Source organism: Pelodiscus sinensis, chromosome 3, assembly GCF_052426305.1.
Source record: "Pelodiscus sinensis isolate ZL-2025 chromosome 3, ASM5242630v1, whole genome shotgun sequence".
Classification (NCBI taxonomy): domain Eukaryota; kingdom Metazoa; phylum Chordata; order Testudines; family Trionychidae; genus Pelodiscus; species Pelodiscus sinensis.
Genome location: NC_143054.1, coordinates 37,352,024 through 37,379,218, shown reverse-complemented (window position 1 = coordinate 37,379,218; position 27,195 = coordinate 37,352,024). Strand labels below are relative to the sequence as shown.

General features: G+C 43.0%; 1 protein-coding gene across 3 annotated transcripts; it reads right to left on the bottom strand.

Annotated features, from left to right (window-relative positions):
- Positions 1-414: 414 nt before the first annotated feature.
- On the bottom strand, positions 415-27,195 carry ALKAL2 (ALK and LTK ligand 2). Of its 3 annotated transcripts, none has more exons than XM_006130964.5 (6): positions 26,898-27,195; positions 24,885-25,213; positions 21,745-21,798; positions 21,538-21,618; positions 16,842-16,907; positions 415-1,083 (listed from the first exon to the last, which is right to left on the bottom strand). In XM_006130964.5, the coding sequence occupies exons 2-5, from the start codon at positions 25,141-25,143 to the stop codon at positions 16,843-16,845; spliced, it is 459 nt and encodes a 152-aa protein (XP_006131026.1). In that variant the 5' UTR covers positions 25,144-25,213; positions 26,898-27,195; the 3' UTR covers positions 415-1,083; position 16,842. The 3 variants fall into 3 exon arrangements, with proteins under 3 accessions (XP_006131026.1, XP_075779682.1, XP_075779684.1); XM_075923567.2 differs by lacking the exon at positions 26,898-27,195 and adding an exon at positions 26,443-26,873; XM_075923569.2 differs by lacking the exon at positions 26,898-27,195 and adding an exon at positions 25,445-26,332.

Sequence of the window (27,195 nt, the reverse complement as noted above, 5' to 3'; positions counted from 1 at the left end):
TAATATGATTTAAAGCACTTCAATAAAATAGATGCTGCTTTGAAAGAAAGTGTCAAAACTTATGAGACTGTAGTGCGTTTGTTAGAAATGCTCCATAGTGCTTGGGGTTTGGTTTGGATTTTTTTGGTCATAAATGTAATATGACATACATCAGCTGGATTGCATAGGTGAGAGAAAATTAAGATGCATAGTGAGACCTCCCTCCTCATGCAGTCTTTGATTAGCCTTTTCAAAAGTTATGTTCCTGCTATAATTTTGCATTAGGTTTTAATATAATTTACAGATTAATTTGCTTTGAAATGTTGAGCAACCATGTGAAATCAATTCCAGTTTCTGAAAGCCAGTATTCTAAAGAGACATTTAATGAATACACATTGAAGATCATGTACTATATCAAACACTTTATTAGTCATGTTTGTTATTTACAGTATTTACATATTGCACGTTGGCTGGAATGTTTATACATTTATTGAACAGAAAACCAATGGTAAATTGTGTGTATACAAAATCCACACTCCTCTGACTCAAGAAAACATGTTCACTTGGTATTATCTTATGTATTTGTCATGCAATTTGTAACTTGTACTCCAAGGGTACAATGTGACCCTTCTAACATTGAAATTTGTAAATAAGTTTGTTTTAACCAAACTCTTAATTGCATAAGCATGAAGAATATCAAGTGAAAACCGCTGCAGTGGAGTAGATGTAAGAGTTCTGGATATATAAAAACATCCCTCCAAGTCTCAGAATTCAGCAACAGTACATTTATTTCTTGAAGGGTATATGTCCATGTAATTTTTGGCAGCACTACACACCTGATGTGGAGTGTACTTTTAAGTATGGAACAGTAAATACTATTGGCAGTTATACTATTGTAAATAATGTAGATCTGCAAACTGTTCAAAACATACAAAACACATGTTAGAAGAATTATGGGAAATAGTCTGTCAATCTGCAAAAATAAATCCTCTTGTTCACAATGAAATATGTTATAAAGGTATTTAAGTGTTTAAGTTCTATTTCCCTGTTGGTTTCCAAGGCACTTCTCCTGGTTCTTAATGTTTCTCGTCTGTATGGTAGTATCTGTTTCGAAAAAATAAAAAAAATTAGTTGCCTTTCATCATTTTAATACTTTAATTCAGTTCTTTAAAGTGCATTTGGCAACCTGAATAGAGTTAATAGAGACTTCGTAACAACTGTCTATGGAAAATCTGGTAGTACATTTCCGATCTCCTGTTATGGTCATATTGCACGATTCAATAAAGAAACCTTGTAGATTAGTGTTTTGAAAAAGTATCGTACTTTCTGCTATTCCTATTCTCTGCTCTGTGCCTGGAAAACAGATTTTGAAAACTACAAAATTCTACTATTTTTAAATATTTAATACATTAAGCTTTTTTTTTTAAGAATAAATCTCTCTAAATGCAGTAATGAAGCCAAAATCTGAGTATACATCAACAATGCTGTTAATGTACTGTCATTTGTGAAGTCTTAAAATCTCACTACCAATACGGTTTTTGCTGCCCACATTCAGTGGCAGGATTAGGCATTCTTCCAAGAGAAGCCTAGGTATTCTTCCATTAAGGCAAAAATTTACAGTAAAATTATTTAACAGCAGTTGAAGCAGGAAATCTGTGAAGCAGGCAGTGGGACCAATGGTTGACAGAGGTGTTAAAGGAGCACTCAAGGAAGACAAGGCCATTGCAGAGAATCTAACTTAACTCTTCGCAACAGTCTTCACTGCAGCAAATGCAGATGATACCCACATCAGAGCTATTGAGGGAGGAGGGAGCAACAAATGTGAAGTAATGTTCCAAATTCTGTCAGTTGTAAATGTTTTAGAATAAGCTAATTAAACTGTAAGTCACCAGGACCAGATAGTATTTACCCAAGAATTCTGAAATTTACTATTTGAGTTTCTTCAGAACTACAGGTTGGTCCTCCCTAGTCCAGAACCCTCAGGACCTGACCAGTCTCAGACAAGGGAGTTTGCTGGACCAAGGGAGGCCTGGGAGAGGGTGGGGTGCCAGCCTGCCTGCTGGGCTCCTCTACCAGCCTCCCCACCCTGTGAACTGTCGCCTTGCCACCCTCCTAGAGTTCACGGCCGCCCCACTGGTGCTCCCAACAGCTCTGCAGGCTGTAGGCTCTGCTGCCCTGCAAGCTCACTCCTCCCCCCAGCTTCTCTACCCCACTGACTGAGAGCTCTGGTACCCCATGCAATCCGCTGGCCCCATTGACAGGCTCTGCTCTGCGCTGCCAGCAACCTATGCTGCTGGGGCTCCCTGGTCCCACAACATCTGTGGTCTTTCCAAACCTTGGGGCTACGTCTACACTGGCCCCTTTTCCGGAAGGGGCATGTAAATTTCACCAGTCGTCGTAGGGAAATCCGCGGGGGATTTAAATATCCCCTGCGGCATTTAAATAAAAATGTCCGCCGCTTTTTTCCGGCTTTTAAAAAAGCCGGAAAAGAGCGTCTACACTGGCCCCGATCCTCCGGAAAAAGTGCCCTTTTCCGGAGGGTCTTATTCCTACTTTGACATTTTTATTTAAATGCCGTGGGGGATATTTAAATCCCCCGCGGTTTTCCCTACGACGACTGGTGAAATTTACATGCCCCTTCCGGAAAAGGGGCCAGTGTAGACGTAGCCTGGGTGTTGCTGGGCCAGAGTATCCTGAACCACAGAGGTTACATACTTGCTACTGCAGGTTGAACTCAGCCCCTGTGCCAGAGACATTCTGGAAATCACAGACCAGTGAGTCTGTCTACATCTGGCAAAGTGGAAGCAATTCTACTACAGAACAGAATTATTAGACCTATAGATTAACATGATTTGTTGCAGAAGAGTCATCAAAGTTTAAGCATTATCTTGTAGACGTAATGTGCTTGGATCTTCAGAAAACTTTGGACAAGATCTTTCAGGCTTTTAAATAAACTAATGTAGCCATGGGATAAGAGGAATGCTTCTCACATGGATTAGAAACTGATTGAAAGGTATAACAGAGAAGAGGTGAACAGCAGGATACCCCAGGAATATGTAGTATGACCTGTGGTTTTCATCATATGAGTTAATGATATGGAAAGGGGACAAACAGTGAAGCAGCAAAGTTTACAAACAATGCAAAATTATTCACGATAGTTCAATCCAAAGCAGACTGGGAGAAGTTAGAGGGAGAGTGGGCAGCAAAATGGCAAATGAAATTCAATATTTATGAATGCAATGGGTAGTGCATGTTGGGGAAAAAATAATCCCAACTCTACATACACAGTGATGGGTTCTAAATTAGTTATTTCCAGCTAAAAGATTTTGGGGTCAGGGTGAATAGTTCTCTGAAATAGTCTGTTTAATGCTCAGCAGCAGTGTGTTAGGAAATATTAGGAAAGGTATAGAAAAGACAGAAATTATCCTAATGCCACTATATAAATTCACTGTATACCCATACCTTGACTACAGAGTGCATTTTTGGGTCACTCTGTTTCAAAATAAAAGGTGTATCATAATTGGAAAAGATAAAGAGAACAGCAACAGAGATGATCAAGGGTATGGAGCAGCTTCCATACAAGGAGGCAGCCCCAAGTTCAGAGCAACCTGAAGCCTCTACCAGAAGATAGAGTTGGATCACTTCATAACTGCCCTGTTCTGTACATTTCCCCCCCTTAAGCTCTAGTATGGGTGACTGCTGGAGATAGGATAGTCAGATGGACCATTTCTAGCCAAGAAATGGGCTTGTGCGGCAGCTCTTATGTTCTTGTGATTAGGAGTTTTTTACTCTGTTCAACAGAAAGATCTGGAGAGATGACAGCAAAAAATTGAATATCATGTTTTGAGACTATCTTACCAGTATAGTCTGACTACAGTGGGACAACTCTTCCTTGAACAACTCCTGGAATGTAGTAACTGGTATTGAATCCTGTTAGCTGAAGAATGTATCTGTTACCTAATGGCCTAGAATTGTTAAATCAGAAGTGATTGAGATATGGAAGCTCATCAAAAAATATTTATCTTTGGCTGTATTTTTGCTGAGTTTGAAAAATAGGAAACTGTGTATAGCACAGTTTCGCATTTAAGTGTGCATTGTAACAAGTATGCCATATTCTTAAGAGATCTTATGGACTTGGATTTATGGATGGGGCTTCATTATATTAAATGCAAATGTGTTATTGTGCTCTTGGATTGCATGTAACTTTTGGGGGCGAGAGGGAAAGTATGATATGAATCCTGGGATTTCAAAGAACTATATTGAAAGGGTACCAGTCAAGAATGAAGTAAGGAATAACTGTAAACAAGATAACCTTGCTTTAGATATTAGGCAAAAACAAATTTCTTACCTCTGGTTATGCAAAAACTCATCTTTTTGAAGCTACACACAGAGGAGTCAGTAATTGTCTGATTATCTGTTTCTGGACATGGGCGATCAAAGGCCTTAACAGTATTTAAAAAAAAATGGCTAAACTGCCCATTCTGGTTCAGATTCTGAATCTTACACACTTACAAACCTGTAGCAGCAAAGGGAACCCAGTTGTGGGATTTGAAAGACTGGCATCTACAAGAGCCTGATGTAGGAGTGGGGGTGGCCTCTGTTAAACTTTTTAGCATGCAGGGTTTTTTTTTAACATTCTCCCTCTACTGCTTGCACCTTAATTGTGCTTGCTTAGAAAGAGCTCTGTGGTAACTCATAATTGTGAGCAATACACTAGGCATAATCTAAGACAAGAGTGGGCAATAATTTTTAAACTTACCAAGATTTTGGTAAGTGGTCAAGGGTCGCACTTCTGCAGAGGGAGGCACAGGGTCTGGGACAGCAGATGGGGTATAAAAAGGAGCTTGGGATAGAGAAGTGGGGTGTAGGAGGGAGTGTAGGGTCTGAGGGATGTTGGGTGAAGGAGGGGGCTTGAGATAAAGGGTTCAGGAGGGGTTATGGGTGCAGAAGAGGATTCTGGCCTGGAGAAGGAGTGGTAGGAGGGGGTGCTGGGTCAGGGAGGGAGTGGTGACCTGGGAGGAGTGCAGAGGGTTTGGGTGGTGAGGTGTGGTAGGGGAATGGGGTGCAGGGTCAGGGAGGTGTATGTGTGCAGGAAAGGATTCTGGCCTAGGGGAAGGGTACAGAAGGGGGTACAGGGTCTGGGAGGGAATAGTGACCTGGAGGAGGTGGGAGAGGAGATACAGAGAGTTTGGGTGGTAGCCCAGGGCAGAGACAGGGTGGGGTGCCAGAGACAGGCTCTGGCTAGGAGGCACTTACTTAGGTGGCTCCCAACCAGCAGCTCTGCACACTCCCTACCTGTGTGCTGGGCAGCTGCTCCTAGTGGCTCTGTTCCAGCACAGGGACTGAGAGGGGATGAGTGAATGAAGAGGCTTCATTCACTGCCCCTGCCTTCAGCAAAGTTACTCAGCTTCTATTGGCCAGAAAGTGATCAATGGGAGCTGGCGGATTTTGCTTGGCAGGGACAGCACATGAAGCTTTCTCCTCCTTGTGCTGACTGCATAGCAATTAGCAGCCTGCTGTTTAAAGCAGCTGCTGTATAATAAAGGTGCTGGCGAGGCAGCTGTGGCCTGGATCCTCTGGCCTGTTAGCCACCTCTTGCACACCCCTGCTCTACGTGAAGCACAGATGCTAGCCTTTTAAGCAGTCTGGCTTTCTGGGGATATTCTAGTGTAGGAAGGGAACTGCAGCTTTAAAGAAACATTGGTCAAGAAAAAGTGAGACATGACTATTAGGAGCTACACACCTTTAAATGGGCCCTCAATGGACCACAGGGGGAAATTAAGTGCATCTTCCTTGATACGGTAGGTCTAGTGGGGTTTTGAGACTACATGTGTGTTTATCTGGACAGCTAATCAGATAAAGCATCTGAAATTCTCCAGGTCTGAGGCAGATCTCACTTCATTCCTATTTTCCCTTACCTTTTCAGAAATCTACAAGCCAAAGATTGACTGGTAGTTACCTTTGTCTTACGTCATGCTGCAAAATTCCCAAAATTTTAAATTTTGACCAGGACTGCTGCAAGCAACTAAACACCTCAACTTTGCTATCAACAAGGGCTCAGCTGAGAGAACACTTAGGACTTCTGTACACTTATAGCACTTAATGAAGACACTTTACATGGATGAGTTTTTCCCATTGGCTTAGGGTAGGGATGGGCAAGATATGGCCCATGGGCCAAATCTGACTCACCCTGCTGAGTCCCCAGGGCAGGTTCTCTGCCTCTTGCAGTCCGAGGTGGCTCAAAATGGCTGGTGGTGCTTTCTGGGTGCTGCATGCCCCTGGTGCCAATGAGAGCTCTGACGACTGGCCTGGGACTAGAACCAGCACACAAAGTCTCTCCCCAACCAGGGGCATGCAGAGAAGGCATGGAGGAAGCCTCCAGCAGCTCTTCCTGAGGATGTGGCAGGCAGAGAACCTGCCTCAGGGTTCCTGTTGAGCTGCCGGAGGGAAGCTACCTAAGATAAAGCACTTCCTTCCTAGAGCCTGCTTCTGAACCTCACCCCCTCCCACAACCCAACTTCCTGCCACAGATCAACATCCAAACTCTGTACCACCCTCCCACCTTAGGTCACAAATCCCTCCAAGACTCTGCGCTCCCTTTTACACTCCTCCTCCAGGCCAGAATCCTCTCCTGCACCCCTGTTCCCTCCTGGACACTGTACTCTAATCCCTTGCCCCAAGTCACAACCCCTTCCTTCACCCAAACTCCCTCTAAGATCCGACACCCTCTCCTGCACCCCAATCTCCTACCCGAAGCTCCCTTCTGCACCCAACCTCCATCCCAGACTCCACAGAAACATGCAGTCTCTGACCACTTACCAAAATCTTGGAGTGGCCTACCATCAAAAATTCTTGCCCACCCTAGCAGTAGCTATGTCAATTACAGAAGCCCACATGTTAACATACTCTATCTGCACTGGGAGTTCATTTGGTATCATCTGTGTCTTTCAGCCCAGGTCTACGTTATAGGGGATGGTCACATTCACATACATAACTCCAGCTATGTTTATTACATTGCTGGAGTCCATGTATTTCAGTTTCTGCATCCTCTTCACAGCTGGAGGTTGACAGGAGCAAACACTCCCGTCTGCTTCTACTCTTCACGAGGATCAGGAGTACCAGCACCGACATGGAAACCCCTCTAAACTAGACCCACTAAATCAAACTCCTGAAGGTCGATCGTGACAGTGTCGATCTTTTGCGTAGTGAAGATGTAGTCTCAGGTACATGGATTTTCGACACCCCTGATTGTCATTGTTCTACAGCCATGCATTTTTAATACAGACCAGGACTCAGTCTGTCATTCTGTTGGTGACCTTGAATGTCATTTTACTGCAAATTCAAACAGGAATGCTGGCACTACCACTTTCACTTCAGCCTATTTTATTTCCTTTTATAATACAAGAAACTATATTCACCATGATGGTTAAGATTTAAGCACAAAAATCAAGAAATGTAAAGTTATGCTGTCATCCTGTTATCCATCCAGCGTGACTGACTACACACAATCTGCTTCAATGATGAGATATGACAGGTAAAATAGGATTGTAGGACATTAGAAGGTCCCAGTCTAATCAGCCTGACAGATGCATACAGTCTGTAGAATCCTATTCCTCTATAGGGTTCCAGATTGCAACAATGATCAAAAATCCTCAAAAAAACTAATTTGTATAGGACAAGGATCTGACCACAGTGGTTAACAACTTGGAGGTAACAGAGCAGAATTAACCATGTGTTGCCTAGCTAGTTGAGTGTCCAATTTAAAGCTCTGGTCCTCATCTAGTATGTCTAAATTATCTGGGGGTATATTATCAATTGCAAATTGTTCAATTTGGTGACTGAATATGTCCATGATTCTGTGTCAGAAATATCTTGGTTGAGCCTACATGACTGTGAAACAGTCTTACACTGAAGTTTAGGCAAAACCCATATCTTCAGCTCAGGCCTTGTGTAGGTAGAGGTGGCTGCCATTTAACTCCATTCAGTCTGACTCTTTGAATAAGAGACTATGTAGAGAGGAAGGCTGTGCTCTCATGAGCTGAAAGTGTTTTCCAATAATTTTTTGTAAACTTGCCAGTAATACTCCTTTGGAAATTTTGTGAAATGACTAAAAACACTATTAAAAGCATGGAATAGGGCTAGTTGATATAGTATTTCAGTTTTCCAATTTGGACCTTTAAAAATCACAATATTATGTTGCACTTCTTGCAGGTTCTATGAAGATTAATAATTATCTAATGTGTTAACATTTGGTTCTTACTCATTGAGCTGTGCATCAAAAGTATATGTCTATTGTTACCCAGTTTTAAGATGCTGCTAAGAAGAATATTATAAAGGTATCCTATGATGTTTATATATAATGTGATGTAAAGTTTATTCTTGTCCTAGAATGTATTGAATCTGCATCTTTAAGAAGGAAGCAAAGTTTTTCCTGCTACAAAATAATAGGTAGCAGGTTTAAAACAATCAAAATAAAGTTTTTCTTCTCACAGCGCATAGTCAACCTGTGGAACTCCTTGCCAGAGTATGTTGTGAAGACCAGGACTTTAAAAAGTGTTCAAAAAGAACTAGATAAATTCATGGAAGCTAGGTCCATCAATACTTATTACCTAGGATGGGTAGGAATGGCATCCTTAGTCTCTGTTTGTCAGAGGCTGGAAATGGTTGACAGGAGAGAGATCACTTGGGCTATGTCTAGACTGCAAGCCTCTTTCGAAAGATGCTCTTTCGAAAGATACTTTCGAAAGAGCCTCTTTCGAAAGAGAGCGTCTAGACTGCACGTGGAACTTTCGAAAAAGCGGCTTGCTTTTTCGAAAGAAAGCACCCAGTGAGTCTGGATGCTCTCTTTCGAAGAAGCCCTATTTACATTCAAGAACGCCTTCTTTCGAAAGAGGAACTTTCGAAAGAAGTCATTCTTCCTCGTGAAATGAGGTTTACCGCCATCGAAAGAAAAGCTGCGTTCTTTCGATTTAATTTCGAAAGAACGCGGCTGCATTCTAGACGCAGGGGAAGTTTTTTCGAAAAAAGGCTACTTTTTTCGAAAAAACCCCTGAGTCTGGACACAGCCTTGATGATTATCTATTCTGTTCACTCCCTCTGGGACATCTGGCTTTAGCCACTCTCAAAAGACAGGATACTGGCTTAGATGGACCTTTGGTCTGACTGCTCTTCTGTAAAATAATTTTATCTTTCTTTGAAAACTGAGTTTTCTAATGAGGTACTATTTCACTGCCTAGTTATGATAATTTCTTAATATTAGTTATTTTCACCTTAGTTTAATATTTCTAGATTCACTAATAGTTGGGACTTTTGATTTTTCTAATTTACAGATGTGAATCAATTTCATTGCTACTCTTCCTATGTTATACTTTTTAAGCATTTTTACTTCTTTACAACTGCCATTTAAAAAATCTTTTTCTATCATGTGGCTGGACCAAAAAAATCAAAATTATAGATAAAGAATAACCTTATTGTTCATTTGTAATAAATATTTATCTTTGGAAGATAACAGTTAATAGGTAAACGATTAAAATTTTTAAAAAGTTACAGAAAAATAATATTCAAGGCTCATTGCATAGTGAAGCTCAGTAGGTGTTGAGAAAATAAATTATGCTGTAAAAGGGAGATGACTTACAGTAAAACCACGACATGCATATCCCTCTATAATAGAAAAGGCAAGTTGTATGCAAAATATTTAACAAGTCCCTATCTGACATGTGTAGCTCTGCCCAAAGAAACTTATTTTTCACTCCCAAAGTATGTTCATATTTGTGTGTGGAAATCTCTTATTGCAAGGGCACCTATGAAACTATGTGCAGTCTGTGGAGTGAGACGGGAAACTCCCAGGCACAAAGGAGTTGTGCCTACTGAGGAGCTAGAAATCCAGCCAAAAATTAAGCCTCTTGAGAACACAATGTCAGGATATTCTAATTCATAATGAATAGCTATCACACTAGCCAAGATTTTCAAAAGCGTTTGGAGTGTTAATTTTAAAATTCAATTGACACCTTACAGAGGCCAAATTTTCAGAGGATGGAGGGATGTACACTCTGATAATTGAGCCCTTTTAAGGTGACTCTACGCACCCAAAGTCACTAGCCACTTCTGAAAATCTTGGCAACAGACTCCCAAGATTCACAGAGAAGGACACATAGCCAGAGGTGCAAGCGTCTAAGACAAACGGCTGAGCGAAGAACAAAGGAGAATATGTTCTCTTTGAGGATGTGGTTAAACCTTTTTGGCAACAGTAAATGAGCTCCTATTGTACAGGATTGATGTTTGTAGTTTTGTGTATCTGATGGCAGAGAGATGTTAATAATCTTTTGTTGAAACTAGAGAGCATACAGCCTAACTTGTGTTGGGTTTGGTAGTGAATATCCACCTTTGTTAAAGACTATTGTACAGAAATTGTACATTATATGTTTGTCACCAAGACAATTGGTTAAAGGCTGGCTGTGTCTACTCATTTTATCTGGAATCTGAAGCATTTTACCTACCTTGAAGTTGGGATAATATCAGAGATACTGTGAGCAGAAATCCAAAACAAATCTCAAAACATGGATGTATGTCCTTGCATCTCCAAAGAAAATAAGAAAAGCTAACTGCCAACTTTCCAAACAGTAACAAGCATTAATACACCCACAGCCTGCTGCCAGGAAGGGGTGAGTGAAATAAGTTGGAACTACTGAGCAAAACAGAAAATGCCAAAAATAAGGATAATAAAACCTGACTTTCCTTTGAAAAGCACTTTTAGCTCTACTGATGGTAAAACACAATATAATAATACTGAAATCTTACTCTTTTGACTAGGGATGTTAAATTTAGTTTAATCAACTAATCGACTAGTTGATGGAATTTTCATTGACTGATCAGCAGGGGAGCTAAGCCTGCTGCAGCTCTGCCTTTTAAATGTAATAAGAGCTCACGCCAGGTACCCGCACTGTACACCAGCCTTTTAAATGTATTAAGAACTGGAGAGCTGATTCCTGCCTCAAACCCAGTCCCCCTGCTGCACTTCTGCTTTTTAAATGTATTAAGAGCCATCAGGCTCTTAATACATTTAAAAAGCAGAGGCGTAGCGTCTGAGACTGGGCATGAGCCGAGAATCAGCTGATTCCCAGCTCGCGCCCGGTCCCTACCACTCTTCTGTCTCCCCTGCTCCCTGTGGAGATGGTGTTGGGAGGAACTGGCTTCTAAGCTGGCTCCTGCTCTGCCCCACACCCTTGCTGCCTCTGACAGAGGTACAAGAGGGCGAGGGGGAAAGCGACTAGTCAAGGGACCATTTGACTATCCGATAAGTTTATACCAATCAGATAGTTGACTAGTCGCTTACATCCCTACCTTTGAGTGATATAAACAAAATTCTTCAGACATGCAAATTGAAAATTGCCATTTAACTAGTTTGGACCACGGGTATTTCCATTCTGCCTCAGACCAGTGGTACTTCTAGCAGAGTGCACTGTGTCCGACAGGTGCGAGTACCGGGTGCTTCAGAGGAATATGTAAGAAGCCCTGCATTTGGACAGTTTCTTTCTAATTTTACTAGGTAGAGATGACCAAAAGGATAATTTAAAGATAAGAACAGAACAATGTGATCATATTAAATGTGTGGAATAAAAAGGCATTCATTATACCAAACTGGGTGGGGTTGCAACTTCTTTGGAGGATAGGGACATAATTCAAAATGACCTTAGCAAGTTAGAGAAATGGTCAGAGGTAAACAGGATGAAGTTTAATAAAGAGAAATGCAAAGTGCTCCACTTAGGAAGGAACAATCAGTTCCATACATACAAGATGGGAAGCGACTGTCTAGGAAGGAGCATGGCGGAAAGGGATCTAGGGGTCATAGTGGACCACAAGTTGAATATGAGTCAACAGTGCGATGCTGTTGCAAAAAAAGCAAATATGAGTCTAGGTTGTATCAACAGGTGTGTTGTAAGCAAAACTCGTGAAGTCATTCTGCCGCTCTACTCCGCACTAGTTAGGCCTCAGCTGGAGTACTGTGTCCAGTTCTGGGCACCACATTTCAAGAAAGATGTGGAGAAATTGGAAAGGGTACAGAGAAGAGCGACAAGAATGATTAAAGGTCTAGAGAACATGACCTATGAAGCCAGGCTTCATGAACTGGGCTTGTTTAGTTTGGAAAAAAGAAGATTAAGGGGGGACATGATAGCGGTTTTCAAATATCTAAAAGGGTGTCACAAGGAGGAAGGAGAAAATTTGTTCCTCTTGGTTTCTGAGGACAGGACAAGGAGTAATGGGCTTAAAGTGCAGCAGGGGAGGTTTAGATTGGACATTAGGAAAAAATTCCTGTCAGGGTGGTCAAATATTGGAATAAATTGCCAAGGGAGGTGGTGGAATCTCCCTCTCTGGAGATATTTAAGAACAGGTTAGATAGACATCTGTCAGGGATGGTGTAGATGGAGCTTGGTCCTGCCTTGAGGGTGAGGGGCTGGACTCGATGACCTCTCGAGGTCTCTTCCAGTCCTATGATTCTATGATCTACAGAGGCATGTGAAGGAAGACAACCACTTCCCACCAGTGAGAACAGAGCCTCTTTAAAATTGAAGAAATATTACAGATCTCAATGTTATCCTCAATTTTCACAATCTATCTTCTATCAACAGGCCTTGTTTCAGAAAACATTGAGTATGCGTTCAAAGTTAAACATATGCTTAAGTGCTTTGCTAGACTGGATCCTAAAAGTGTATGATTTGTGTGATCGCTGCCTATCTATCACACTTAACTTGGCTACCTTTCCTCTTACCTTATTGGCATGCTATGTATCACTGTACGCTTTTATTATGAATGCATCCATGAATGTTTTCAATTTAGGGTGCAGTATAGAATACATGTGGGGTAGAATATAATAGACAGGAAAGTGAAAGGAGCATACATGAAACATCACAATCTGGCAAAATATTCCAAAGAGCTATCCAAATTCATAGCAGGTATAATAACGAGCCAAATTCCACACTCTTAGAACCACATAAATCTGGAATAATTCCACGTTAGTAACAGCATTAAAGCAGTAAAACAAAGCAAAACTTGGTTCATGACATTCAATGTTTATCTTAACTCTTAATTTTCTAATAGCTTCCAAAATGACACGAGCAAAAAGTGTTTTCATTCGATTGTGTAAAAATCACCTGTTCATTCCATAGAGCTTCATTATTAGATAAATTACCTTAAATATATAATATGGGCTTTACAGTTTGGTATCTGTATATGTGTATTTAACTGGAATTTATGCTGCAAACTTTTGAATGTCTTAAAAACATCCAAAAAGCCAGGTCCAGCAGAAAATAACCACATCCTGCACAGAGATGAGCTTGATTCATTTGTGCGAAAGAGCAAAAGGACTACCTTCTTCAAAAGCTCCTTCTGTGGAGGAGATAGGACATGACAGCGCCACCCAGCTTTTCCACAGGAGAAGGTATCTTGCATGGAAGAGTTGAAATGAATAGCAGTTTAAATGCATTGTCTCTATGGTGAAAAGTTTGTGGAGTGGCAGGAAGAATGGTCCTTTATAGATTTCCCAAGGTTGCTAGTGAAATCTGAGACTCCTGAAGTATCTGTGATAACAACCAGTCCTCCTTCCCACTAAAGCAGATCACTTAAGAATTATGCTTCAATCAGTGACAATCCAACAGACGTTCTACTTTATGTCACAAAAAAGGTTTATGCTTTATGTGCTTTATGGCATACCTAGACTTTAGTAAGGCATTTGATATGGTCTTGCATGATATTCTTATCAATAAACTAGGCAAATACAACTTAGATAGGGCTACTATAAGTTGGGTGCATAACTGGCCGGATAACCATTCTCAGAGAGTAGTTATTAACGGTTCACAATCCTGCTGGAAAGGTATAACAAGTGGGGTTACGCAGGGGTCAGTTTTGGGACTGGTTCTGTTCAATATCTTCATCAACTATTTAAATATCGGCATAGAGAGTACACTTATTAGGTTTGCAGATGATACCAAGCTGGGAGGGGTTGCAACTGCTTTGGAGGACAGAGTCATAATTCAAAATGATCTGGACAAATTGGAGAAATGGTCTGAGGTAAACAGGATGAAGTTTAATAAGGACAAATGCAAAGTGCTCCACTTAGGAGGAAACAATCAGTTTCACACAAACAGAATGGGAAGCGACTGTCTTGGAAGGAGTACGGCAGAAATGGATCTAGGGGTTCCAGTGGACCACAAGCTGAATATGAGTCAGCAGTGTGATGCTGTTGCAAAAAAAGCAAACATGATTCTGGGATGCATTAACAGGTGTGTTGTGAGCAAGACACCGGAAGTCATTCTTCCGCTCTACTCTACACTGATTAGGCCTCAGTTGCAGTATTGTGTACAGTTCTAGGAACCACATTTCAAGAAAGATGTGAAGAAATTGGAGAAGGTCCAGAGAAGAGCAACAAGAATGATTAAAGGACTAGAGAACATGACCTATGATGGAAGACTGAAAGAACTGGGCTTGTTTAGTTTGGAAAAGAGAAGATTGAGAGAGAACATGATAGCGGTTTTTGGGTATCTAAAAGGGTGTCACAAGGAGGAGGGAGAAAACTTGTTCTTCCTGGCCTTTGAGGATAGAACAAGAAGCAATGGGCTTAAACTGCAGCAAGGGAAATTTAGGTTGGACATTAGAAAAAACTTCCTGCCAGGGTGGTTAAACACTGGAATAAATTGCCTAGGGAGGTTGTGGAATCTCCATCTCTGGAGATATTTAAGAGTAGATTAGATAAATGTCTATCAGGGATGGTCTAGACCAGTGGTCCCCAACGCGGGTCCTGCCATGGAGGGCAGGGACTGGACTTGATGACCTCTCAAGGTCCCTTCCAGTCCAAGTATTCTATGATTCTATGTCCCATTCTCAAGAGATGGATGGCATGGATTTTCTAACAAAAACTTTCCAAGTTTCAGAGTAAAACAGGTGCCTCTGAAAGCAGCTGCCTTTTGTCCCTTCTCACCCTGAAAACGAAAAATCCCAATGGGAAGTGTTGATGTACAGAGACTTTCAGAGAAAAGGAACAATATATTGGAGGATGTGCTCCCCCATCTATGCTTACTGGCCATTTCTGGCAGATATTTGCAACAGTACCATTAAGTTTGTCTTACAAAATAATGTATGGATGATAGGTGACAACGAACTTCTTGAATTATGCAATTCACTATCTTGGAACTGCACAGTTTCCTGACCTAGAACAAGCAATTTACCTCACATGCAATAGGTTTTGTGATTTCACCCTGAGGCACTATCTGGACCATGGAGTTGCCTCCTTGACTGTATTACTAAAGGTAAATGAAGCATTTAAAACAAGGAGCACTTCCCCAAATATAGAACCTCAGAAACCTAAAAAGCTGAATTATGACCAGTTTGATTTACTTGTAAAGCTATCTCTTTTATGAACTAGGGATGGAAGCGACTAGTCAAGTAGGCAACCGGGTAGTCAAGTCACTACTTGACTAGTTGTTTCCTCCAACCCTTTGTACAATAATCTGTATCAGAGGCAGCAAGGGGTGGGAGCAGAAGCTGGTGCTGGAGGGAGCTGGCTTAAAAGCCGGTTCCCCCCAGGCACCATCTCCACGGAGGGAGAGGGGGGCAGGAGAGGCAGAGGCGCAGCGAGGGACCTGGCGCGAGCTAGGACTGAGCACTCCAGGCTCACGCCATTCCCAGACACTGCACCTTTGCTTTTTAAATGTAGTAAGAGCCACCTGGTTCTTGGTAAAAGCAGAGGTGCAGCCTCTGGGAATGGGTGCAAGCAGGGATTCAGTTGTCCCGGCTCGCGCTCAGTCCTAGACCACAGCGGCTCTCCCTTTTAAATGTAGCAAGAGCCTCTTACTACATTTAAAATGCAGATCCGCAGTGAATCCCCTTATCAACTAATCAAGTACTTGATGGAAATTCCATCGACTACTCGATTAGCTTACTAATCACTGTTAACATCCCTAGTATGAACAGAAAAAAGGTAAGAAAGTAAGAGAAGTAAAAAACATGAGGGAAGAGATGTACTTTATTTAAAGTAATAATTCTGAATTGCAAACTTCATTTAGTAACTATATTATAATACTTAAATATGCAGGGAAAACTAAAATATATAATGTATAAAACCTCATTTAAAAATTCTCAAATAAAATCACATACAACTGTATTTTTATCTCAGCTTACTGGGACCAGGACATGGACTAGTCTATGTGGGTAAGGTGTCAACTCCCAGAAGTATAGATATTTTGTGAGGACATCCTTCCTTTTGTTTGCACTGAAATTCCCTTTATTGTTAAAAAGGGAGGTAGGTGCATTAAGAGAAAAATAATCCCATGAGTACAAATTGAATGTAATGAAAATCCAAAGAAATCTGAGTAACGTACATATTTTAGTGCTATAAAATACATCACAACTGAATTATTCTAGAAGTACTAATGACATCTGTTTAAAAAGCTTGCATGTATTTAGATATGTAAGTATCAATATTAAAATGTCCCCATAAAATTTAAAGCTGTGAATGTGAAAGGGCAGCCAGCGCCAGTACACACCACTATGCTGAGTCAACTTTGAAAAAAATCAGCTATAGATGCTGTGTTTTGTTCTGTAAGAGCAAATTCACTATCTGCTAACTGCATACAGCTATGAATAATTCACAACTGATGTCTATAGGTCTTTATAATGCCTTCTAGTAGGGAGTACCCTTTATTTATGGTCAGTATTTTGCCAGATTAAGATAGTTATGTCAAGTGCTCTGAAAGGGAATACCTTAGCCAAAGGATGGTCATTTTTACACTCATGAATTTTTCATGTCCACAATGCAAAATCCACAACCCTGCTATGAAGTAGAATGTTATTACCTCTATCAAAAAGCTTACCTTATCCTTCCATGCACATTGGACTTACTGCCAGTCGAGTAAGAAGCCTGGCACATCTTTTATAATCTGACATGAAAAAGATAAATACAATAACTTAATGACAGAACTAAAGTCACTGATTTTGGTTTCAAAAAATAAACATTTCTAGAGGTGCTCTGTAAATTATCATGATTAATTTTAATCTGTACCTAGATTTAACAACTTAGGCTATTATAACAGGATAGACATTGGCTCGATATGCTTAAGAATTTACTGTTTAAATATTAGGTGCCTAATTTCTATGCATTTTCTTTGAAAATTCTTTGGTTCTGAACACAAACAGCACAACTGTAGATGAAAACAGCTTGTGAGTATGAATATATGTTCAGTTGTATATCTAACTAGTTATGGTGTGGACAAGTGTTGGATCTGAACCTGCAAGGATGGCATCTGATTGTGCAAATTAGGTGTTTGCAGTGGCACTGGCCAATCACTGAACTGCAGATCTTAATGACTTAATAGATAAATATCAGTACAGTCATCCAACAAATTCTCCTTCTAGAACAATTGAAGAGGAGAGTAATAGAGTCTTAGAGGCTCAGATCTCTAAAGGTATCTAACTCTGATTGAAATGAATAGTTGTTACATGTCTAAATATCTTTTAAGTCCATAGAGTCAGAAGAAAAGACTAGTTATTTAAATATCTGTTTCCTATGGCAGTACAGGATGGTATAAGGACATAAGAACGGCCATACTGGGTCAGACCAAAGGTCCATCTAGCCCAGTAGCCTGTCTGCCGACAGTGGCCAGCACCAGGTGCCCCAGAGAGGGTGGACCAAAGACAATGATCAAGTGATTTGTCTCCTGCCATCCTTCTCCAGCCTCTGACAAACAGAGGCCAGGGACACCATTTCTATCCCCTGGCTATTAGCCTTTTATGGACCTAACCTACATGAATTTATCTAGCTTCTCTTTAAACTCTGTTATAGTCCTAGCCTTCACAGCCTCCTCTGGCAAGTAGTTCCACAAGCTGACTACACGCTGTGTGAAGAAGAACTTTCTTTTATTAGTTTTAAACCTGCTATCCACTAAAGTATAGTCCAGGAGTGGGCAATAATCTTTAATGGGGGGCTACTCCAAGATTTCGGTAAGTGGTTAAGGGCCGCACTTCTGTGGAGGGGGGTCTGGAATGGCTGGTGGGGTGCAGAAGGGAGGTTGGGACAGAGAACTAGGGTGCAGGAAGGAGTGTGGGGTCTGAGGGAATTTGGATGAAGGAGAAGGTTATGATCTGGGGCAAGGGCTAGGGGTGCAAGATCTGGGAGGGGATATGGGTACAGGAGAGGATTCTGGCCTGGGGAAGAGGTGCAGGAGGAGATGCAGGGTCTGGTATGGAGTTGTGACCTGGGGCAAGGGAGTGCAGAGGGTTTGGGTAGTGACCTGGGGCAGAGGAATGGATGCAGGTTCCAGGAGGGGTTATGGGTACAGAAGAGGATTCTGGCTTGAGGGAGGGGGATAGGAGGGGTACAGGGTCTGGGAGGGAGTTGTGACCTGGAGCGGGTGGGGAGAGGAGATACAGAGGGTTTGGGTGATGGCCTGGGGCTGGAAATAGGGTGTCAGAGGCAGGCCCTGGCTGGGAGGTGCTTACCTAGGTGGCTCCCAGCCAGCAGCCCTGCAGGAACCTGAGACAGAATCCATGCTGTCTGCTGGACTGGCTGTTCCACCTGGGTCTGCTCCAACACGGAGTGAGGAAGGGAGGAGACTTTGCTCTCTACCCTTGCCTCCAGAAAAATTTCTCTGCTCCTATTGGTAAGAAACTAGCCAATGGGAGCTAAGAGATTTAGCTAGGGAGTGAGGACAGCAAGCAAAGCCTCCCCCGCCTTCCCCAGCATCCAGAGCAATTAGCAGCCAGCTGATTAAAGAGACATGAGCTGTTGTGTTGTAAAGCTCCTGGCGAGGTGGCCTTGGGCAGGATCTGGTGGGTTGGCAGGCCAGATTCAGCCTGCTAGCTGCCTCTTGCCCACCTCAGTATAGCCCATGGTCAGGTGATGCCTACTATCATAAATGAGTAGCCAGTATTATCTGCTGCTCATCAAACCCACTGCTTTGTAGGTAGCATGGGAGGGTATAAGGCTAAGACTGATAGAGAAGCCCCCACTGCCTTGTGGGTGAATTCAGAAGAATGCAAGACTCTGAGAATAAACGTCAGTAGAAAATCTGGAGTGGAGCCCCAAAGGCAGTCAGGTATGAACATTTTAGTATCTTTACTGCAACTCCTGCAGCAGATCAAATACCAGATGTGTTTGTTCTTCCTCTCCTCTGTCACCAAGAGGGAGGTCCTGATACACTGGCAACTCGGGGCCTCTATATAATTTGCTGAGGCTTGCACCCTGGAGAGGTATTCCAACTAAGGACAAGATGGTTCTTTGCTCTATATTCCTTAGATCTTTGTATAGTCTTGTTAAACAGATAAGTAAAACTGAAGCGGTCATGTTTGAAAGTGTTTCATAAAGTTCAGTCGGATGATCTATTGTGTGTGCAGTGCAGATTGAAAAGGAATTATTCAAAGATTGCTCACATGCTCAGTTGAAGACCGCCTGCAATTCTATAACTAACAGCCTAAACTACAACTGAAGTGTCAATAGTTCTTGAGCTACCTCATCTGAGCTCATGATACCACCAAACCATGCAAAATGCTTGAAAATGTACTGAAAGAAAAACTTGTACTGGCAGTGAGAGAGCTCTTTTCCCTCTCTGAGACAGCAAAGTGCAAGTGCTTTATTTTCTTGTTTCATTTAATCTTAATAGTTGCACAAAATAAATAAATAGATGTAACCAAAAATCAGAATTATATAAGTATTACAGTATTCATACTACAACAATAACCAGTGGTGGGGAACCGAGGGCCAGATGTGGCCCTCAGCTTGCCTGGATCTGGCCCTCAGGGCTCCCCCTCCAGAATTGGGAATCCTGTGCTGGCGCTCCAACCGCCACCCACAGTGGGGCTGGAGCACACAATCTACTAGTCCGGTCCTCCCTAGGCTCTGGTATGCAAGTGAAAATGGGGAGTGTCTTTCTCCTCAGTCAGGGGCCACATCAGTGAGGATTTTTTTTGTTTGTTTTTTGTGCTTCTCATTTGTGTGTGACCTCCAACCGATTGTTCCGTGGGTCAGCGGCCCCCGACCTAAATAAGGTGCCCCATCCTGACCTAAACCAAACTAAGACTATTATACATTGACAATAAAAACAGCATACATATTTCAAAATGCTATGAGACATTCCCTGAAGGTGTGTCTACACTAGCTTGTAAATTCGAGCTAGGTAGGCAAATCAGGGAACCGGAGTTCCAAATGAAGCCCGGAATTTAAATATCCCGGGCTTTATTTGCATGTTCCCATCCAGCTGCCATTTTTAAATCCCCCTTAGTCCGAATGAACTGTCCGCAGCTACACGAGGCAGTTTAAAGTTAATCCGAACTAAGTCCTTAGTTTGGATTAACTGTTTCTCCTCGTGGAGTACTCCTTTGTGCAAAATGGCGCTGTCTCCACTGCATTTTTTGTGTGCGCAAACACCTCTTCTCCAAAAAGGATCAGAAGAGACTATGCAAATGACAGCGTGAGAAATGCTAATGAGCGCTTCATTTGCATTGCCTCTGCTGACAAATTCCTTCAGTCTAGACATAGCCTGAAGGAAAAGCTAATTCATCTTTAAGTGCACTTGATCCTTGGTTTCACTGATGAACATTCGAATTGGCATTAAATCCGATTATTTTTGTGATGTGGTCCACAACAAATTAGGTGGAGACCATCATCTTGTTTTCAAATAGACTATTAAATGACAGATTGGAAGAAGGCTCACAGATGTACAGATAAAATGTTCAGATTGTCACAAATGGAGAAGAAACCTCCTTAAAGTATGAGACTTTCAGTCAGGAAGTCTTGGTTCTATTTCCAGCTCTGCAACTCACCCACTACGTGACCTTTAACATGTACATTAAAGTGGGCCTCTCTTCTAAAAAAGACTTTGGAAAAACAGGTTTACTCTGAGTTTTTACTCAGAATCTGCTGTTAAAAAAAAAAAAATCCTGCAGTGCTGTAGCCCTTTTTGCACTGTCTACACAGCTAATACATTAAGTTGGGTTTTTGTTCATCCATTGTTAATTAATTGCCAACACTGATTTGTTTATTAATCTCCATCAAGTTTACAGTACCTTTGGAAACTCATTGAAGGCAACAAGGTTTCGAGATGTCATTGAGGGCATAATTGGAAGACCACAAGGTTGCTGAAATGCAACATGCCCTAATTTGTAGAGTGTATTATAAGTGATGATGCATGAAAAGGAAGTAACACCAGTTGGTTTTCAGAATCTGAAACACTAGCAATTAAATTTGTTCTTGTAAATTGAGTGCACTTCATTTGGATACAAGAGACAATAAACTTGGAATCCTAGAAAACAGTTTTAACACTCATTTTACACAATATATCCAGTGGAAATTGTGCCTCACTTTCCTGTAAAATGAGAATGATAACGTACCTCACATGCAGGGGGTAAAGATCAATTAATATCTCTAAAGCACTCTGAACCCTTTCATTAAAAAGGCACTGTACACTTCTACAGTATTACCACTGCTAATACCACAGTATTATTATCTGCTATAACCACCACCCCATTCCATAGCTTTCTGTTTGAAAAAAGTTAGCTTTGGATTATAGCACTTACAAGCTGGGATGGTACAGTCTCTTGTATTGTGATAAAGCCGATGAAAGTGTTTACTACATTTTGGACTAAAATAGAGAGGACCTGAAATATAGAAAAAGAACAAGTCAGTAGTCAACAGTGCCCAAAAGGCCTAGTAGAAGGGGAGTTGGGGCTTAGGTGGTATGTGTATGAAATGATGGATACAATGCAAAATCTAAATTTACCTACCTGTTAAATGCTTTAAAAACTTGTCTTTCAACCTCAGATCTCGAGGAACTATTTCTGTTGGGGTGAAAAAAAAAGGTTTCATTATTCTTCAATGCAAATATATTTGTTAAGGATGCTAGGACTACCACAGGAAGTGCCAACATTTTGCTTAACTTGAAACTCAAAATAGCCTTTTACTAGGAGATTGAGAGCTGTAAAGCGGAACAAGCTGCAGCTGCCTTTGGCTATTTCTAGACTGCAGGTTTCTTTCGGAAGAAGCTTTTCCGGAAGAGATCACCTGAAAAAACTTCTTCTGAAAGAGAGAGTCCCTACTACCAAAGCACATTGAAAAGGGAATTTGCTTTTTCGACAGATAGTGTCTACATTGAATGGATGCTATCTCACAGGTAAGCTGTGATTACTAGGGTGGAGTGGCCACCAGAGCACTTGTGCTTTTTCCCCTTTCCTCTTCTATCGAAAGAACTCCCTCTTCCCCATCCACACACACCTTTTTCCGAAACAGCTCTTTTGGAAAAGGCATTCTTCCTCATAGAAAGAGGTTTACTAATGTTGGAAACACCCCTCTGTTCTTTCGATTTTTTTTTGAAAGAACACAATTGCAGTGTGGACGTAAGTGAGGTGTTTTCGGAAAAACAGACATTTTTCAAAAAAAAACCTCTGTAATGTAGACATACCCTCAATCTTTCATAGTGACACTAAAAAGAATGTAGAGCATTGCAGTGCTGGGACAGTCTCCATCAGCTCAACAATCACATTAAAAATGACAGCAATCATGATTTATATTGTGGGGCTCTGTGGGCCATCTTGTGGCTACCTCTAATCTAAATGTATCACTTTAATATCACTATGTTTAGAAACTGTACAGACTCCACCTATGATAAAGGTTCAGAGACATACTAGGGAATGATCTCTGGCTACTCCACAGCTGTCTATGCAACATTCTCCTATGGGCACCTGCACTGTTTTGTCACAGGCAAGTGTCAACAAGCACTATCTGAAATAGCTATTATGAACATGAGATTGAATCAATATATTTACAGGAAATCTAGAAACAGACCTTGTTATATCACCAGTATTAAATAAAATCCACAGGAAAGGAATGTACAAAACAAATTGCTTCCCCCCAACTCTTATAGTTTGCTTCTCTGTATTTTGTGTTCAGCAGATGCAAAAATGAAACTGGTTTATTGAAATCCATATTGCATCAATCCATGTTTGTGTCCTGTTGATTTTCTTTCTGTTACTAACTCTATGCTGATAGCTTAGTGTTGATTGTATAAGATGCTGTACTTTTATTTATTTGACCAGAAATGCCTGAACAGTCTTTTAATTCCCCTGGCACCTCTTATCACATTTAAAGCAGAGAAAATTTTCATCCAGATCTAATTCACTGGTAAGCTTAGACATTTCTCAAAAGTCCATCTTCATTTACTTCTAACTTTAGTTTGCCTGATTAAAATTGACCATATCATATCTGACCTAATTGTGTTATGAAGAGCATTAAAAGCTTACATGCTTCTCTCAGAAGTTTCCCGTGGGACAAACATGCTGGGAAAGTGATGCTAAGACTGAAATAAAGGAGGGCTCCAAGCAACAATTTCTTTTCAGTGGCAGCAGCTTTTCTGGGAATAAATTTCTTTATAATAACAACAACAATAATAAAACATCCCTTTTAGGAGTCAATGACACTGGTACCAACTAGTCTGCTTCTGAAGTAGTTTTCTCATTGAGTCATATTCACCAGTACACACCAGATGCTTTACACTGATTTGCTTATGGGGGAGAGCCATAAAATCTGCTTAACCTTCTTGTTAGATTGGGTTTACAGCTGCTTTGCTACAATTGCACAGAGTAGTTAGAGTGCATTGGTTACGCTAGCCCATTAAGCTTGTACCTTACATTAAGCAAACAAGTTCTTATTTTTCAGAGTTTATGGGGGACTATTAAGTTGTTTTATTTAATATCCTTGCTAATGATCTAGAGATGGGACTAAAATCACATTTTAGTGACAGTCACAACACCAAATTAGGAGCAGTTTTAAACACTATTAAGTACAAAGAAAAGATACAAAGAGGCTTAGAGAAAGCACAAGAGATTATTAGAAAATAACAACATGAAAATAACATGAGATCCAGTTTGGAAAAGTGTAAACTGACAGATCTAGTGAAAACAATCCCAAACCCAGAAAAATCAAGGGAGGATGAAAAATGGGCAGTAGTAATTCTGTTTAGAAAAGATGGTGAACAGACATGAATTTACAGAGCAACCAGGAAGCAAGAAAAGACCATTCAATTTTGAGCTGCATGTACAGAAGCAGGACCTCATGAAACAGACACATAAACCACCCTTCTCTACATTAGTCTGATGTGACTGCATCTGGGATATTACATACAAGTCTGGAAAACTTTATGTTACCAGCAACAGTATTAACTGGAGAGAGCTTAGAAAAAAACAACTCAAATTATTAGAATGATGATGTACAGACTGATTTAGGAGGAAAGAATTAAAATCCACATGGGTTAACTAAGGGGATGAAGGACAAATTATGAAAATCAACAAGTGTTTGAAAAGGTGCAAACACCAAAACAAAAAACAAAGAAAACCCCTAAAGGAATGAATGGGGGGGGGGGGGGGAAGAGAGGGGAATAAGGCTGCCTAGCAGGAAAAACCTCCAGGTTTGGGATCTATTAGGATGCTGAATAGACTCTCCCCAGGGAGATGGCAAGAAGGTCAAGTCCAGAGAGGTTTGAAACTGTATAATCCACAAAACTCTAGGCCTTTGGACTACATGACTTACAGTAAGTAGGCATTTCTGTCATTTTTTAACCCCAATCTATCCCACTGTTCTTCCTTAAAAATATAGCCTGTATAAAGCCAAAGCTCATGCAGGTCTGGCTTTGAGTGAAATGCATTTCTAAAGTACATTAGACAGAAGTAAGAGTGGAGTTCTACTCTGGACTTTCAAAGACAGTTTCTTGTAGAAACTTCTGTATTTCCCAAGCAAGTTTGCAGATCTCCTGAGAGGTTAGTACCTCTTATAAGAAGTAGTACAGTGATGCCTGTGTTCCCCTTCAAAAAGAACAGATTATTTGCCAGGAAAGGAAAAGAGCAGACTGGATTACAGTCAGTCTATGACTTACCTGCTCTCTGTTCGTCCTGGTACTCTCCATAATCAGCTACTTCTCTTCTGTCTAAAGTATAATCGTGGTTGGAGAAGTATAGAACCCCGTTGTCCTCTTCCGTGTGGTATTTTTTCAGTTCCTGAATAATCTCCATGATGAGATTGAAGAGGCTTTGCCTGTCCTTTAGACCTATGGAGTCAGTTCTCTCTTTGCAATAGCTTGCTGACAGCATTAAGAGCACCAGCCCGAGCAGCACAGGAGACCTCAGTCCACTCATTGCAAGTCTGAACTGGACGGTGAACGAGCAGAGGGAAAGCAATGATCCACTTTGGGGAACTCCTATTTCACTGCAAGAAAAATGGGGTGGGGGAAGGGGCCGTCACGGGGTGAAATCAGAAATACAGGGGAAGAGCAAAGAATCTACTTTGCACATTATGCAATCAGGGTGCCTTGTTTCCTCCCTCCCACCACGTCCTTAGGTTTTAAATGAACCAGATTCCTAACTGGTGTAAACTGGCAGGGTTCAAGTGAAGTCAAAAGATTAGCGCCAGTTGAGGTCAAGAGATGGCACAATCTACCTTTTACCTGCCCTGTCAGCAGCAACTTTATTCTCGCCTGCAGTGCCGACTAGAGAGCCGCTCCGCAGCACGAGAGCTACATGGCCAAAGTACTCCCATGCTGCCTTCTCGGTTTACACAGGCCGGGGCTGACTCCGAAATGCGCAGCCGAGGGGGCCTCTCGTTCCCTGGGCAGGTCCAGAGGGAGGGTTTCCTTAAAAGTCCCTGTCGCCCACACCGATGGAGAGAGCGTGGCTGCTGCATGGAGAAGTGCGCTCCTAGGGCTCCACTGACGCTTCTTACCCTATCTATCCCCTATCTCCAGCGTGGCAGCAAAGGGCAATCCCTGCGCGCTGACACACAGCGGAGTCACTCCCCGCGCAGGAGGGACAGACCGCGGGCCAGCCTTGTAAGCAGGCGTGTGCGCGCCACGCAGGGGGCAGCCCGCTGCAGAAACTTTTCGAAAACTTGCGCCTTTCAAGGCGCGCTGCTCGCTGGAGCAAAGGCAGCTCCTGGTGCCCAGCCAGGGCAAGCGATGAGGTGACGGAGGTGTAACCCCCGTGGCTTGCGCGCTCCCTGCTGCAGTAGCGCAGCGCGGGACCTGCGCCCAACAGGGAGGCATCGCCCCCCGAGAGGCAGCCTGTTCCCTAGTGGCCTGCAAATGAGCCCCCTCGAGGGACTGCGCCTAGTAATCTGCTGGGGCCTCGGCCCAGCTCCCGCCCCAGGGATGCCTCGCTGCACCAGAAGCGGTGTGACCGCGAGGACAGGCGCAAGTGCCTGCCCCGAGCCGCCGGAGGCGAAGCCACGTGGGAGCCCAGCAGCGCACTGCCCCTCCCTGGCTCCCGCAGCGCCTGGAGAGGGACAGAGCCTTGCCTGGCACCTGCCGCGCCTCTCGCCCCTCGCCCCGACCCTCCCGCGCCTGCAGCAGCCCCTCTCGGCTCTCCCCTGGGGCCCGAGCTGCACTTCGCGGGGCGAGCCGGCAGCCGGAGCTCGCCCGGCCAGCGCGGCCGCGCCGTTACCTGTCTCTCCTTGCCCAGCGCCGGCCAGGTCCTGCCCCGCGCAGGAGTAGCCCGCGGTGCCCGCTGCCCCCTTCCCGCCCCGGCGCGCTAGCTGCAGCCACACAAGCTACTCCATGGCGGCAGCCCGGGCGCCGCGGCTTATATAGGCTACGGGACAAGCCGAGGCGGCGGCTCCGGCAGATGGAATCGACCCGCAAGTGGGAGGAAATCAACAAAAGTCCGCTTGGCAACCCCGGAGCGGCGCTGCAGCCCCCCCTTCCCCAGGCTCGCGCCGACGTAAGGAGCCGGTCCCCGAGTGGGAGGCAGAGCCCCTGCCTTTAACCCGGTGGCCTCGGAGCGGGGCATCGCCCGCCGTCAGCCGGCCCCCTCGGGCTCGCGCGCCCGGACCGTCACTGGCGTGGCTGCCAGGAACTTTCCGTCCGTCTGTCCGGGAGGGGGGCAGGGCTGCGCTGCACCTCAGTCGGGAAGCCTGCGGTTATGTGGCAGCGGGGCGCGTTGGGAAGGAGCCGGGGTGTCCCTCGGTTATTCTTGTAAAGGGCAGTTCTCCAGCGCTGGGAGCCGTGCCTGGAAACCCTCCCTCAGCCAGCCCGGCAGCCGACGCGGCTCTGCCCCAAGCGAGGCCGGGACCCCAGCGCAGGAGCTGGCGCTGAGGGCGCGGGGCAGAGAGTTTTCCCGAGGCCTCCTGGGGCCACGCAGCAAAGCCCGGTCTCCTAAGCGCGAGGGGCGGCGTGGAGCCTGCCTCATTCACCCCCC

Bases quoted from the DNA above. Each gene is read 5' to 3' on its own strand.
- ALKAL2 (XM_006130964.5), bottom strand. From the start codon at position 25,143: ATGAGTGGACTGAGGTCTCCTGTGCTGCTCGGGCTGGTGCTCTTAATG. The intron at 21,619-21,744 runs GTAGGTAAATTT...TCTATATTTCAG, and splicing joins GTTTTTAAAGCATTTAACAG to GTCCTCTCTATTTTAGTCCA. The intron at 16,908-21,537 runs GTAAGTGCTATA...TTTTCATGTCAG, and splicing joins AGACTGTACCATCCCAGCTT to ATTATAAAAGATGTGCCAGG.